At 43.9% G+C, this 15,860-nt stretch overlaps 1 protein-coding gene across 2 annotated transcripts in view; it reads right to left on the reverse strand.

The window, feature by feature from the left end:
• hgh1 (HGH1 homolog (S. cerevisiae)) overlaps positions 1–15,860 on the reverse strand; it is a 166,744-nt gene that overhangs the window by 150,768 nt on the left and 116 nt on the right. The window contains exons 1-2 of one of the 2 annotated variants that reach the window (XM_056274366.1): positions 15,708–15,785; positions 14,791–14,927 (exon numbers count right to left, since the gene is read on the reverse strand). In XM_056274366.1, the coding sequence (XP_056130341.1) occupies positions 14,791–14,927; positions 15,708–15,749 (179 nt within the window). In that variant the 5' untranslated portion in view covers positions 15,750–15,785. Of the gene's footprint in view, positions 1–14,790; positions 14,928–15,707; positions 15,786–15,860 lie in introns of those variants that run through there. The other variant, XM_056274367.1, reaches the window with a different exon arrangement.

Here is a 15,860-nt window from a genome sequence, read left to right on the forward strand (position 1 = left end):
ACACCCTACGGAGGAAACACATTTCAGCCACTTGTATCCGCAATCTCACCCTTTCGGTCACTACCCAAAGCTCATGACCATAGGTGAGGATTGGAACGAAGATTGACTGGTAAATTGAGAGCTTTACCTTCTGGATCAGCTCCTTCTTCACCACAACAGTCCAGTACAACGTCCACATTATTGCTGATGCTGCACCGATCCGTCTGTCAATCTCCTACTCCATCCTACCCTCACTCGTGAACAAGACCCCGAGATACTTGAACTTCTTCACTTGGGGCAGCAACTTGTCCCAAACCCGGAGGGAGCAATCCACCATTTTCCGGTGGAGAACCATGGCCTCAGACTTGGAGGTGTTGACTCTCATCCCGGCCATTTCACACTCAGCTGCAAACCGCCCCAGTGCGCACCGGAGGTCGCGTTCTGATGAAGCCAACAAAACCACATCATCTGCGAAGAGCAGAGATGCAATTCTGAGGTTCCCAATACGGACACACTCCCCCCATTGGCTGCACCTTGAGATCCTGTCCATGAATATCGCAAACAGAATCGGAGACAAGAGACAACCTTGGCGGAGTCCAACATCCACCAAAAACGTGTTTGACTTTGTGTCGAGAATGAGGACACAGCTCTCACTTTGGTTATATAAGTGCCGGATGGCTTGTAACAACTGTCCCGTTACCCCATAATCCCGCAGTACCCCCCACAGAGTGCCCCGGGGTACACGGTCATAAGACTTCTCCAAGTCCACAAAACACATGTAGACTGGCTGGTCAAACTCCCATGCCCCCCTCAGCACTTCCGCAAGGGTAAAGAGTTGGTCTGTTGTTCCACGGCCAGGACAGAATCTGCATTGTTCCTCCTGGATCTGAGGTTTGACAATCGGTCGGAGCCTCCTTTCAAGCACCCTAGAGTAGACTTTCCCAGGGAGGCTGAGCAATGTGATGCCCCGATAATTGGAGCACACCCTCGGATCCCCTTCTTTGAATATGGGAACCACCAGCCCAGTCTGCCACTCCACAGGTACTGTCCCCGGCCTCCACGCGACACTGAAGAGGCGTGCCAACCAAGACAGCCTAACAATGTCCAGAGCCTTCAGCATCTCAGGGCGAATCTCATCCACACCCGGCGCATTGCTACTGAGGAGCTTTTTAACTACCTCAGAGACCCCTCTGCCAGGGATATGGATGGGGCTTCCCCTGAGTCTTCAGACTCTACCTTCTCCACTGAGGACGTGTTAGTCGAGTTCAGGAGCTCCTCAAAGTGTTCTTTCCACCGCTTGACAAATATCCCCAGTCCGGGTCAAAAGTTCCCCTCCCCGGCTGTACACAGCCTGAGTCAAGCCCTGCTTCTCCTTTGTGAGTGGCCGGATGGTTTGCCAGAACTTCTTTGAGGCCAACCGAAAGTCCTCCTCCATAGCCTCGCCCAAGTCCTCCCACACCCCAGTTTTTCCTTTTGCGACCGTCGAAGCGCCAGCCCTTCCGTCCTCCTGGTAGCTGTCTGCTGCTTCAGGAGACCCCTGTGCCAACCAAGTCCAAAAGGCTTCCTTCTTCAGCCTGACGGCGTCCCTCATCACCGGTGTCCACCAGCGTGTTCTTGGGTTTTCGCCTCGACAGGCACCGATGACCTTTTGACCACAGCTCCTGCCTTACGCATCTACAATAGAGGCTTTGAACATGGCCCACTCAGGCTCCATGTCCCCAGCCTCCCTCGGGATACACGAGAACTTGTTCCGGAGGTGGGAGTTGGAGACCTCATGGACAGGGGCCTCTGCCAGACATTCCTAGTTCACCCTCACTACACGTTTGGGTTTGCCAGGTCTGTCCGGCAGCCTTCCCCGCCATCTGATCCAACTCACCACCAGGTGGTGATCAGTTGACAGCTCTGCTCCTCTCTTCACCCGAGTGTCCAAAACATACCGCCACAGATCTGATGATACGACCACAAAGTCTATTATCGATCTTCAGCCTAAGATGTTCTGGTACCAAGTACACTTATTAACTACCTTATGTTCGAACATGGTGTTTGTTATTGCCAATCCATGACTCGCACAGAAGTCCAATAACAAGGCACCGCTCGGGTTCAGATCGGGGAGGCCGTTCCTCCAAATCATGCCCCTCCAGGTTTCTCCATCATTGCCCACGTGAGTGTTGAAGTCCCCCAGCAGAACTATAGAGTCCCGAGGCGGAGCCCTATCCAGGACACCACCCAGAGACTCCAAGAAGGCCAGATACTCCGAACTGTTTTCGGTGCGTAAGCACACACAACAGTTAGAGCCTTTCCCCCAGCGACTCGCAGTCGTGTAGAGGCAACCCTCTCATTCCCCGGGGGGAACTCAAACACGGCGGCGCTCAACCAGGGACTTGTGAGTATCCCCACACCTGCCCGGCACCTGTCACCTTGGCCAACTCCGGAAAAGTAATGAGTCCAGCCCCCCTCCAGGTGTTTGGTACCTGAGCCCATGCTGTGTGGAGGTGAGCCCAACTATATCTAGTTGGTACTGCTCCACCTCCCGCACCAGCTCAGGTTCCTTCCCTGCCAGAGAGGTGACATTCCACCCCGTGGACCCACCACACGCAGAGATGAGCATTGGGGTAGGGTGCAATGCAGGCTGGGCGGCAGGCAAAGGCCGGGACTTGGGCATGCCGATTTCCACATTGCAGATTGGTCCTTGGGACATGGAAAGTGTAATGATAACATTCCTGATACCTGTATCAAATGTAATGATAATATATATAACCTATATGATATATAACCTGTGTCAAGTGTAATGATTATATATATATATATATATATATATATATATATATATATATATATATATATATATATATATATATATAATATAGTCTGTATCAGGTGTAACGATAATATTAATATATATATATATATAACCTATATAACACATATATATATGTGTTATATAATCTGTATCAAGTGTAATGAGGGGCAAGAGGGACACTATACCACTGTATATGGGAATGTGTGAAAGTGAAATCCTTTTGACAAGATATTATTAATAAGATTGATCAAATTTTATCAAAGAAATTACCATCGGATCCTAAGCTTTTTATTCTGGGTATATATCCTATCAACCATCACTTACACAGCAAAGAGTTGAAATTCATAAGCTAAATGTATAATTGCTCTTAATTGGAAAAAAGTTAATGATCCAAGAATGGGAACGTGGATTAAAGAAATGACTTCAAACACGTCAATGGAAAAGATAACGTATATTATTAGATGTAAACAAAATATTTTTGGCGGAATCTGGAGAAGCTTTTATGTACTTAAGGCATAGTGTTAATGTTGGAAATCTGCTGTAGCAGGAACAAGCTCTGAGGGTGGAGGCTGGTATGGTAATGTTGTACACCGATCTAAGAAACACCCTATACTTTATTTATTTTTCTTTTTACACTGTATTTATCATTTTAACGTTTTTTCTTTCTTTTATGTCTCTACTCAGGTGATAAGGAGGAGTTGTGGGAGGGAGAACGGGAGAAAATGTTCGCTGTGTTTTATATAATTGTTATTCATTGTATAATATGACGTGATTTGCAAACTGAAACCAATAAATATATTGTTAAAACAAAGACAATTTAATTTTGATTCTAATTGGTCTCCAATGTCATTTTTACTTCCAAAAACCTTATCATTTTCAGCAAAACAATAAATGAACCCGGTGCACTGAAATGCCCTTTAGAGGTCCATTATTTATTAGTAAAGCTATATATAGTATGTGTGTGTGTGTGTGTGTGTGTGTGTGTATGTGTATGTATGTACATATATACATATCCATCCATTATCTTAACCACTTATCCTGCTCTCAGGGTCGCGGGGATGCTGGCGCCTACTCCAGCAGTCATTGGGCGGCAGGCGGGGAGACACCCTGGACAAGCCGCCAGGTCATCACAGGGCATATATATATATATATATATATATATATATATATATATATATATATATATATACACACACTACCGTTCAAAAGTTTGGGATCACCCAAACAATTTCGTGTTTTCCATGAAAAGTCACACTTATTCACCACCATATGTTGTGAAATGAATAGAAAATAGAGTCAAGACATTGACAAGGTTAGAAATAATGATTTGTATTTGAAATAAGATTTTTTTTACATCAAACTTTGCTTTCGTCAAAGAATCCTCCATTTGCAGCAATTACAGCATTGCAGACCTTTGGCATTCTAGCTGTTAATTTGTTGAGGTAATCTGGAGAAATTGCACCCCACGCTTCCAGAAGCAGCTCCCACAAGTTGGATTGGTTGGATGGGCACTTCTTTGAGCAGATTGAGTTTCTGGAGCATCACATTTGTGGGGTCAATTAAACGCTCAAAATGGCCAGAAAAAGAGAACTTTCATCTGAAACTCGACAGTCTATTCTTGTTCTTAGAAATGAAGGCTATTCCATGCGAGAAATTGCTAAGAAATTGAAGATTTCCTACACCGGTGTGTACTACTCCCTTCAGAGGACAGCACAAACAGGCTCTAACAGGTACTATTTAATGAAGATGCCAGTTGGGGACCTGTGAGGCGTCTGTTTCTCAAACTAGAGACTCTAATGTACTTATCTTCTTGCTCAGTTGTGCAACGCGGCCTCCCACTTCTTTTTCTACTCTGGTTAGAGCCTGTTTCTCGCATGGAATAGCCTTCATTTCTAAGAACAAGAATAGACTGTCGAGTTTCAGATGAAAGTTCTCTTTTTCTGGCCATTTTGAGCGTTTAATTGACCCCACAAATGTGATGCTCCAGAAACTCAATCTGCTCAAAGGAAGGTCAGTTTTGTAGCTTCTGTAACGAGCTAAACTGTTTTCAGATGTGTGAACATGATTGCACAAGGGTTTTCTAATCATCAATTAGCCTTCTGAGCCAATGAGCAAACACATTGTACCATTAGAACACTGGAGTGATAGTTGCTTGAAATGGGCCTCTATACACCTATGTAGATATTGCACCAAAAACCAGACATTTGCAGCTAGAATAGTCATTTACCACATTAGCAATGTATAGAGTGTATTTCTTTAAAGTTAAGACTAGTTTAAAGTTATCTTCATTGAAAAGTACAGTGCTTTTCCTTCAAAAATATGGACATTTCAATGTGATCCCAAACTTTTGAACGGTAGTGTATATATATACTTTATAAGAGGTATATTATTTATGAGTGAAGCTATATTTCTTTTAGAGTTCTATTATTTATGAGTAAAGCTATATATATATTTTAGAGGTCTATTATTTATGAGTGAAGCTATACATATTTTTTAGAGGTCTATTATTTATGAGTAAAGCTATATATATATATATATATATATATATATATATATATATATATATATATATATATATACACTACCGTTCAAAAGTTTGGGATCACCCAAACAATTTCGTGTTTTCCATGAAAAGTCACACTTATTCACCACCATATGTTGTGAAATGAATAGAAAATAGAGTCAAGACATTGACAAGGTTAGAAATAATGATTTGTATTTGAAATAAGATTTTTTTTACATCAAACTTTGCTTTCGTCAAAGAATCCTCCATTTGCAGCAATTACAGCATTGCAGACCTTTGGCATTCTAGCTGTTAATTTGTTGAGGTAATCTGGAGAAATTGCACCCCACGCTTCCAGAAGCAGCTCCCACAAGTTGGATTGGTTGGATGGGCACTTCTTTGAGCAGATTGAGTTTCTGGAGCATCACATTTGTGGGGTCAATTAAACGCTCAAAATGGCCAGAAAAAGAGAACTTTCATCTGAAACTCGACAGTCTATTCTTGTTCTTAGAAATGAAGGCTATTCCATGCGAGAAATTGCTAAGAAATTGAAGATTTCCTACACCGGTGTGTACTACTCCCTTCAGAGGACAGCACAAACAGGCTCTAACAGGTACTATTTAATGAAGATGCCAGTTGGGGACCTGTGAGGCATCTGTTTCTCAAACTAGAGACTCTAATGTACTTATCTTCTTGCTCAGTTGTGCAACGCGGCCTCCCACTTCTTTTTCTACTCTGGTTAGAGCCTGTTTGTGCTGTCCTCTGAAGGGAGTAGTACACACCGGTGTAGGAAATCTTCAATTTCTTAGCAATTTCTCGCATGGAATAGCCTTCATTTCTAAGAACAAGAATAGACTGTCGAGTTTCAGATGAAAGTTCTCTTTTTCTGGCCATTTTGAGCGTTTAATTGACCCCACAAATGTGATGCTCCAGAAACTCAATCTGCTCAAAGAAGTGCCCATCCAACCAATCCAACTTGTGGGAGCTGCTTCTGGAAGCGTGGGGTGCAATTTCTCCAGATTACCTCAACAAATTAACAGCTAGAATGCCAAAGGTCTGCAATGCTGTAATTGCTGCAAATGGAGGATTCTTTGACGAAAGCAAAGTTTGATGTAAAAAAAATCTTATTTCAAATACAAATCATTATTTCTAACCTTGTCAATGTCTTGACTCTATTTTCTATTCATTTCACAACATATGGTGGTGAATAAGTGTGACTTTTCATGGAAAACACAAAATTGTTTGGGTGATCCCAAACTTTTGAACGGTAGTGTATATATATAAAATGTTTTGTTAGAGTATTATTTTTGAGTAAAGCTATATATATATATATATATACACTACCGTTCAAAAGTTTGGGATCACCCAAACAATTTCGTGTTTTCCATGAAAAGTCACACTTATTCACCACCATATGTTGTGAAATGAATAGAAAATAGAGTCAAGACATTGACAAGGTTAGAAATAATGATTTGTATTTGAAATAAGATTTTTTTTACATCAAACTTTGCTTTCGTCAAAGAATCCTCCATTTGCAGCAATTACAGCATTGCAGACCTTTGGCATTCTAGCTGTTAATTTGTTGAGGTAATCTGGAGAAATTGCACCCCACGCTTCCAGAAGCAGCTCCCACAAGTTGGATTGGTTGGATGGGCACTTCTTTGAGCAGATTGAGTTTCTGGAGCATCACATTTGTGGGGTCAATTAAACGCTCAAAATGGCCAGAAAAAGAGAACTTTCATCTGAAACTCGACAGTCTATTCTTGTTCTTAGAAATGAAGGCTATTCCATGCGAGAAATTGCTAAGAAATTGAAGATTTCCTACACCGGTGTGTACTACTCCCTTCAGAGGACAGCACAAACAGGCTCTAACAGGTACTATTTAATGAAGATGCCAGTTGGGGACCTGTGAGGCGTCTGTTTCTCAAACTAGAGACTCTAATGTACTTATCTTCTTGCTCAGTTGTGCAACGCGGCCTCCCACTTCTTTTTCTACTCTGGTTAGAGCCTGTTTGTGCTGTCCTCTGAAGGGAGTAGTACACACCGGTGTAGGAAATCTTCAATTTCTTAGCAATTTCTCGCATGGAATAGCCTTCATTTCTAAGAACAAGAATAGACTGTCGAGTTTCAGATGAAAGTTCTCTTTTTCTGGCCATTTTGAGCGTTTAATTGACCCCACAAATGTGATGCTCCAGAAACTCAATCTGCTCAAAGAAGTGCCCATCCAACCAATCCAACTTGTGGGAGCTGCTTCTGGAAGCGTGGGGTGCAATTTCTCCAGATTACCTCAACAAATTAACAGCTAGAATGCCAAAGGTCTGCAATGCTGTAATTGCTGCAAATGGAGGATTCTTTGACGAAAGCAAAGTTTGATGTAAAAAAAATCTTATTTCAAATACAAATCATTATTTCTAACCTTGTCAATGTCTTGACTCTATTTTCTATTCATTTCACAACATATGGTGGTGAATAAGTGTGACTTTTCATGGAAAACACGAAATTGTTTGGGTGATCCCAAACTTTTGAACGGTAGTGTATATATATATATAATGTTTTTTTTTAGAGGTCTATTATTTTTGAGTAAAGCTATATATATATATTGGAGCGCCAATAGAAGAGGTGCAGTCTACGGTGTTGGGTTTACTTCTATTCTGTATGGTGCCATCAAGGGCCTTAAAGTCGGTCCAGAATCAGAAATAAGATTCAACTTTTTATGTTGAAAAACCTTGAAGATGGCATAATAAAACGTTCAGTAACATCTTTTTTCCTCCAAGGGCTCTGGTTTCCTCCCACAGTCCAAAGACATGTAGGTCAGTCAGGTGAATCGGCCGTGCTAAATTGTCCCTAGGTGTGTGTGTGTGTGTGGGCCCTGTGATAGCCTGGTGGTCTGTCCAGGGTGTCTCCCCGCCTGCCGCCCAATGACTGCTGAGATAAGCTCCAGCATCCCCGTGACCCTGAGAGCAGGATAAGTGGTTTGGATAATGGATAGAGGGATGGATGGATGGTTCCTTACTAAATGTCACTGGTGCTAGTGCTAGTTTCAGCTTCACTACCAGGACCTGGTTGGTCTCCATCTGCTTGACTGTGCCTACAGTCATGCGAGGTGAACGCATGCGTGTCTTCCCGTCTCCTCAGCTAAACACTGGTGCTGTCTGGCCTGGACGACGCTGCACAAAGTGACACATTTTGGTTTGCTTTTGTGGGAAGATCAGTAAGCGTAGCGAGCACACAAGTCTGGTGAGCCGTATGCCATCTTGGATCACAGCAAGTGCTCAGAAGTGTAGCTTTGGAAAAATGACGGGTCGGCACAGCACAACACCTGTGCCAAACTTATTTTGTGCAAGGGAGGATGCACTACTAGCATGACAAAACACCTCTGCCAGCATCGTGTACAAATCAACGAGTGTACCGTGTTTGACGTGTTGCACCGGTCTCCCTCTCCCTTACATGCCTCGTCCTCCCTCTCCCTCGTGCCTCATGCTCCCTCTCCCTCATGCCTCGTCCTCCCTCTCCCTCATGCTCCCTCTCCCTTATGCCTCGTGCTCTCTCTCCCTCATGCCTCGTCCTCCCTCTCCCTCATGCCTCGTGCTCCCTCTCCCTTATGCCTCGTGCTCCCTCTCCCTTACATGCCTCATCCTCCCTGTCCCTCACATGCCTCGTCCTCCCTGTCCCTCACATGCCTCGTCCTCCCTGTCCCTCACATGCCTCGTCCTCCCTGTCCCTCACATGCCTCGACCTCCCTCTCCCTGATGCCTCGTCCTCCCTCTCCCTTACATGCCTCATCCTCCCTGTCTCTCACATGCCTCATCCTCCCTCTCCCTCATGCTGCATTCTCCCTGTCCCTCACATGCCTCGTCCTCCCTCTCCCTCATGCCGCGTTCTCCCTGTCCCTCACATGCCTCGTCCTCCTCAGCCAACCCTTAGCCAGCAGGCAGCACCTCGCTGCAATCGGGAAAGTGAAAATTAAATAACGTTTGTCTTATTCTCAACAGCGAGACAAGCTATAATTGATCGAACTGCTAAAAACTGTGTCAAATTTGTACAAGTATTGTAATATGTCTTTCGTAGATGAACGTTCTCACAGACGTTCCTGCTTCTCTCTCGTCAACACCCATATGGGCTGCAGCTCCCCACACGGCACATCAACAGGTTTTTGACTGCTGCCGTGTTGTCATCTCAGCAGGTTTCAGTGAGGGGTTTTTTTGGATGCGCAGGCGTCGATCAGGACGGTCGCTTATTGCAGTCGCTCTCGCGCTTTTTTAAAATAATATTCTATTTGTTCTTACTGTTTAGCTAAGTAACTAGTTAGGTTTTTCTAAATTGTGCCCTTTTGTACTTTGTAAGTTTGTCTGGTGTTTGGAATACTTTCTGTGGGTCGTGTCAACAGTGCTCAACAGCACTGCAGCTCCATTGTTTACAGCTGAGATCAGCTGTTGGAATTTCAACTGGCTAGCTTTATGGACCACACTCACCAAATCCCCAAGGATATTAGGAGGACGGTTAGGAGATCTTTTCGGGGACGACGAGGTAAAGGACACAAATCAAGAAAGCGGAAGGTCGATGCACGGAGAGAGAGAAGGAGATACAAACCATATGTCCCTTCTCTCGTCATGGGCAACGTCAGATCGTTAGCTAACAAGATGGACTAACGGCACTAGTCAGGAATCAGAGAGAGTTTGGTGAGTGTAGCCTCATGTGTTTCACTGAAACATGGCTGCAACAGGATATCTCCGACCACAATGTTTCCATTGACGGCTTTCAGACTGTTCAGGCCGACAGGGATTGCTCGGGAAGTGGTAAGAGCAAGGGTAGAGGAGTTGTTATTCTCATTAACAACAGATGGTGTAATCCTGGTCACATTACCATCAAGGAACGTATTTGTTGCCCGGACATTGAACTGTTAGCCGTGGGACTCAGGCCATATTATTTGCCCAGGGAAATCTCACATGCTCTTGTGGTAGCTGTTTACATTCCCCTCCCTCTGCCAACCCGACGGCAGCGTGTGACATCATTCACACCGCCATAGCTCATCTTCAGACACAACACCCGAGTGCCCTCGTCATAATCTCGGGTGATTTCAACCATGTCTCCATAGTGAAAACCCTGCCCAACCTCGCCCAGTATGTGAACTGCACAACCAGCAAGGAGAGGACACTGGACGTGATGTATGCTAACAGGAAAGAGGCTTACAGCTCTTCTCCCCTCCCTCCCATTATATGACATTACAGTCATTTAGCCGACGCTTTTATCCAAAGCGACTTACAATAAGTGCATCATTTAACATAGGAAATCTGGAGAACTACTAGTCATCAGAGGTCATAAGTGCATCTAAACAAGTATCTAAGAGCAAAACCAGTGCTAAAGTAAAAGCGCAAGAAAGAGATTTTTTTTTTAAATGAGTGAATACAATAAGTGGTAAGAACAAGTAACAGGGTAGTAGTTCTTAAAGAAGTGAGTTTTCAACCTGCGCCGAAAGATGGGCAGCGACTCGGCTGTCCTGACATCAGTGGGGAGTTCATTCCACCACTGTGGGGCCAGGACAGAACAGAGCCATGACCGGGTCGATCGGCAGCAGGGGCCTCTGAGCGACGGGGCAACCAGGCGTCCCGAGGCAGCAGAGCGAGGTGGTCAGGTGGGGGTGTAGGGCTTGACCATGGCCTGGAGATAGGAAGGAGCTGTTCCTTTCACTGCCCTGTAGCCTCTCCTGGGTAAGTCAGATCACAGCTCATCATATCTTAACCCCTGCTATGTGCCCCTTGTAAAACGGCAGCCTGTGACCACAAAAATAGTGGGAAATGGTCGGAGGAGGTCTGTGTGAAACTCCAGGGCTGTTTTGAGGTAACAGACTGGCAGGCTCTCTGTGAGCCACATGGGGATGACCTGGATGGGGTCACTGGGTGTGTCACCGACTATATAAACTTCTGTGTGAACTGCATTGTCCCTGAAAAGACTGTCCACTGTTATTCAAATAAACGAAAAGAAGAGGGCCTTTAGAGCTGGCAATAAGGAGGAGTTGAGAAAAATACAACGGGACCTTAAAGTGAGAATCAGGGAGGCTAAAGATAACTATAGGAGGAAGTTGGAGCAAAAACTCCAACAGAACAACATGAGAGAGGTCTGGGCTGGTATGAAGACCATCACTGGTTTCAGGCCGACTGGCAGCAGAGCAGTGGAGGGCAGCTTGGACAGGGCCAATGAACTTAATGTGTTTTTTAACAGATATGACTATCCAGGGGGTCAGTGTGGACACTGTGGAATACTATAAGTACCTGGGGGTGTATATAGACAATAAACTGGACTGGGCTAAGAACACTGATGCCCTCTACAAGAAGGGACAGAGCTGTCTTTACTTTTTGAGGAGGCTGAGGTCCTTCAACATCTGCAGACAATGCTCAGGATGTGGTTTGAGTCTGTGGTGGCAGTGCTCTCCTGTTTGTTGTTGTGTGTTGGGGCAGCAGGTTGAGGGTAGCGGATGCAAACAGGCTCAATAAACTGATCCTCAAGGCTGGTGACGTTGTGGAGGTGGAACTGGATTCTCTGGCGGCGGTTTCTAAGAGGGGGACGGTGTTGAAATTACGTGCCATCATGGACAATGTCTCCCACCCACTCCATGACATGCTGGTTGGGCACAGGAGTACTTTTAGTAACAGATTCATTCTGTGGAAAAGCACCACAGAGCACCACAGGAGGTCATTCCTGCCTGTGGCTATCAAACTTTACAACTCCTCCCTCAGACTCCGACTGTCAGACACTCTGAGATAATGGTCATTGGATTGGCCCTGTCGGGTTTTGTTTGTGCTGCTTGTTGTGTGCTGCGGTAGTGCAGTATAGATAGGGTGTTATGTGCACCATGCTTGTTGATATATTTTGTTCTTATTTCTATTTCTTATTTATCTTTTATGTCTGTTTGTTTCTGTTTCTATTTTATCTTGTATCTTGTTAGTTTTTAGTTATTAGAGCGTGAGCATCTGGGGATAAATAAAGTATTCTGATTCTGATTCTGATTCAGTTACAGCACAGTGAATGAAAAGAGAAGGAATGTGTCATATGAATGAGTCAAATCATTTAATAACGGAAACTAAACTGTGTGAAATTAATTTACACCTTCCAAAACTCTATGAAGCCACCTGTGAATATGAATATGACTTGTGTGAATGTTTTTAAAAATAAGTTTTTTTTTTTTTCTGTTAAATAAGCATGTGACCTATTTTGACCCCACCCCTCGAAGAGTCAGAATTGAGAATCGTTAAAAACCAGAATCAACAAGCAAAATCAGAATGGGAACCAGAATTGTTAAAACCCAAACGATATCCAACCCTACTATTTAGTTCCTGACAATATACAGATGGAAACCCTGTGTACTGACAGGTTTTACTGACCATGGCTTCATTCATTAGCAAAGCAAGGGCAAGGGGAAAGAAGAGTGTCTGGAAACAGGAGGGAGAGGAGAAAAGGAACACGAGAAGTGCTATACCCTCAAGCAAGGCATCGGCTATCAAACTGCTCAACAACATCCCCTGTATGAAACACTGTGAATGAGACAAGCAACGTGTAGGAAGACTCATAGCCTACTGCTCCCACCGTTTATTACCGATAACATATACTCTACTTGTCATTACCAAAGTAAGAGCTTCGGGATGCAATAGTACGTACTTTTCAGGGAAAATGTTTTAAAAACTACAACCCCACGCAGTACTCGAGAATATTTAAACAACATACAAAATACAAACATTGTGAAATTCTCTCTTCTGTATCTTGTGTGTGTTAAACCTGCAACACACTAGATGGTTTAGAGTCCCATCGTAACCCAGATTTAGTTAAACCAGCAGCACACTAGATGGTTTAGAGTCCCATCGTAACCCAGATTTAGTTAAACCAGCAACACACTAGAGGGTTTAGAGTCCCATCGTAACCCAGATTTAGTTAAACCAGCAGCACACTAGATGGTTTAGAGTCCCATCGTAACCCAGATTTAGTTAAACCAGCAACACACTAGATGGTTTAGAGTCCCATCGTAACCCAGATTTAGTTAAACCAGCAGCACACTAGATGGTTTAGAGTCATATCGTAACCCAGATTTAGTTAAACCAGCAGCACACTAGATGGTTTAGAGTCTCATCGTAACCCAGATTTAGTTAAACCTGCAACACACTAGATGGTTTAGAGTCCCATCGTAACCCAGATTTAGTTGAACCAGCAACACACTAGATGGTTTAGAGTCCCATCGTAACCCAGATTTAGTTAAACCAGCAACACACTAGATGGTTTAGAGTCCCATCGTAACCCAGATTTAGTTAAACCAGCAGCACACTAGATGGTTTAGAGTCCCATCGTAACCCAGATTTAGTTAAACCAGCAGCACACTAGATGGTTTAGAGTCCCATCGTAACCCAGATTTAGTTAAACCAGCAACACACTAGATGGTTTAGAGTCCCATCGTAACCCAGATTTAGTTAAACCAGCAGCACACTAGATGGTTTAGAGTCCCATCGTAACCCAGATTTAGTTAAACCAGCAGCACACTAGATGGTTTAGAGTCCCACCGTAACCCAGATTTAGTTAAACCAGCAGCACACTAGATGGTTTAGAGTCCCATCGTAACCCAGATTTAGTTAAACCAGCAGCACACTAGATGGTTTAGAGTCCCATCGTAACCCAGATTTAGTTAAACCAGCAGCACACTAGATGGTTTAGAGTCCCATCGTAACCCAGATTTAGTTAAACCAGCAGCACACTAGATGGTTTAGAGTCCCATCGTAACCCAGATTTAGTTAAACCTGCAACACACTAGATGGTTTAGAGTCCCATCGTAACCCAGATTTAGTTAAACCAGCAGCACACTAGATGGTTTAGAGTCTCATCGTAACCCAGATTTAGTTAAACCTGCAACACACTAGATGGTTTAGAGTCCCATCGTAACCCAGATTTAGCCAGGACGACTGACCTTCAGCATTGCGGCCAGTCTGTGCTGAATAGACCACGTCTCCACGTACAGTCGCTACACGTTGTGTGGTGGTGGTGTGCAGCGGTTTAAGACTCACGCCAGTCGTCTTAGACCACCAGGAGCCGTCGCGATAAAATACCACATTGGACGTGGATCTGGACGAGTGTGTGCTCTGTTAGTGCATGTCTCCGTGATAACCGTCCTACCCACCGTGCTGATCTATCCACGACTGGAAGTCGATGGAATAGCTGGGATTATGATACTGGGTATTTTCCAGTCGAGCGAGACTGGAAAGGTGGTTTTCGGTTTGAGGGGGCGAGGGATTCACGTTCTCGGTTATTGAAAGCCTAAACTAGGAAAACGATTCCAGAAGAGAAGGGTTGCTGACCGAAGTACTGATTTAGTACTACACGATTTATGTTTCGCTAAGGAGCAAAGTCACCTCAGGCGGGGCGCAACAGTCATTCTTTATAATAATAACTTTTGTTAATGACTTTATCATTGCTTAATCAGTGCTCTGGTAAATCGTTTCGAAACTGTAATCGTGGGCAGGTAAGTACTCACCGCATGTCAAAGCCGAGCCAGGCATGTCCCTGGGACACACTTCCGTATTGTGATGACGTCACGTTGAGACGCTCCAGAATCACCGCGCAGGGAGGAACAGGGAAAAGCTGCGCCCTCTGGTGGTTGTATTGCTTTTTCTCATATTCGATAGAAGAAAAAAAACCATTCAAAATACAACAACATATACCAAACCAATAGGGAAACAAAACATTTCACAAACCCATCAAACTCTACAGAATCAAAGAGGACAAGAATCAAAAATTACAACACAGGTAGACAAAACAGAAAATAGTAAGGTAACCTGTAGGCCTTAGCATGGCTTCCAGCCTACAGACCCCCCCCAAATCAAAGAAAAAAAATACACATATACAACACACAGTATACTGTTTAACCAAAATCCAACATTACCCTCCCTCCTTCCCCAATCCCAACAAAAGTGCTCCCCTCTACAAATCCACCAACACTCTTCTTCTCTAACATAACCATACAACATATTAACATCTCTTTCATTATACTCTTAAAAATATTCCACATCTCAGCTTTCCTCTTTTCATAATGGGCAATATTCCTCCTTAGCTTGACAGCAAACCTTGCATGGCTTAAAAAAATAATTTAATAAATTAACATTACATCCGTTCACTTTACCAGTCACCCCAAACAACCACAATTCTCTCCATTCCATTCTGTCAACAAACCACCTCTCCAACATCTACTTATCAATTCTTTCCTTCTCAACATGTATCCTCCAGCTCACAACATTCAGCACACTCATGCATAAATGTTTCCACTCCCACGCCACACACATCACATTCTTTCTTCGCATTCACATCAAACTTACTATAATTATTACGTTATTTAAACACCCTATTGTGTCTTAATAAAAAATCAAAATTCTCACATTCAGCAGTTTCACTCACTCTCAGATTCCTCCATGTCCTCCCTACAGCCATCTCATTCATAACCCTCTCCCACACTTTCTCCACAGCCGCTCTTCTCACTTCTTCCCCTCTTAAACATCTATACATCACTCTCGTTTTCACACTCGTCAGACTCGCTCTCCTCTCTCCTTC

The sequence above is a fragment of the Lampris incognitus genome, chromosome 2 (genome assembly GCF_029633865.1).
Source record: "Lampris incognitus isolate fLamInc1 chromosome 2, fLamInc1.hap2, whole genome shotgun sequence".
Taxonomy (NCBI): domain Eukaryota; kingdom Metazoa; phylum Chordata; class Actinopteri; order Lampriformes; family Lampridae; genus Lampris; species Lampris incognitus.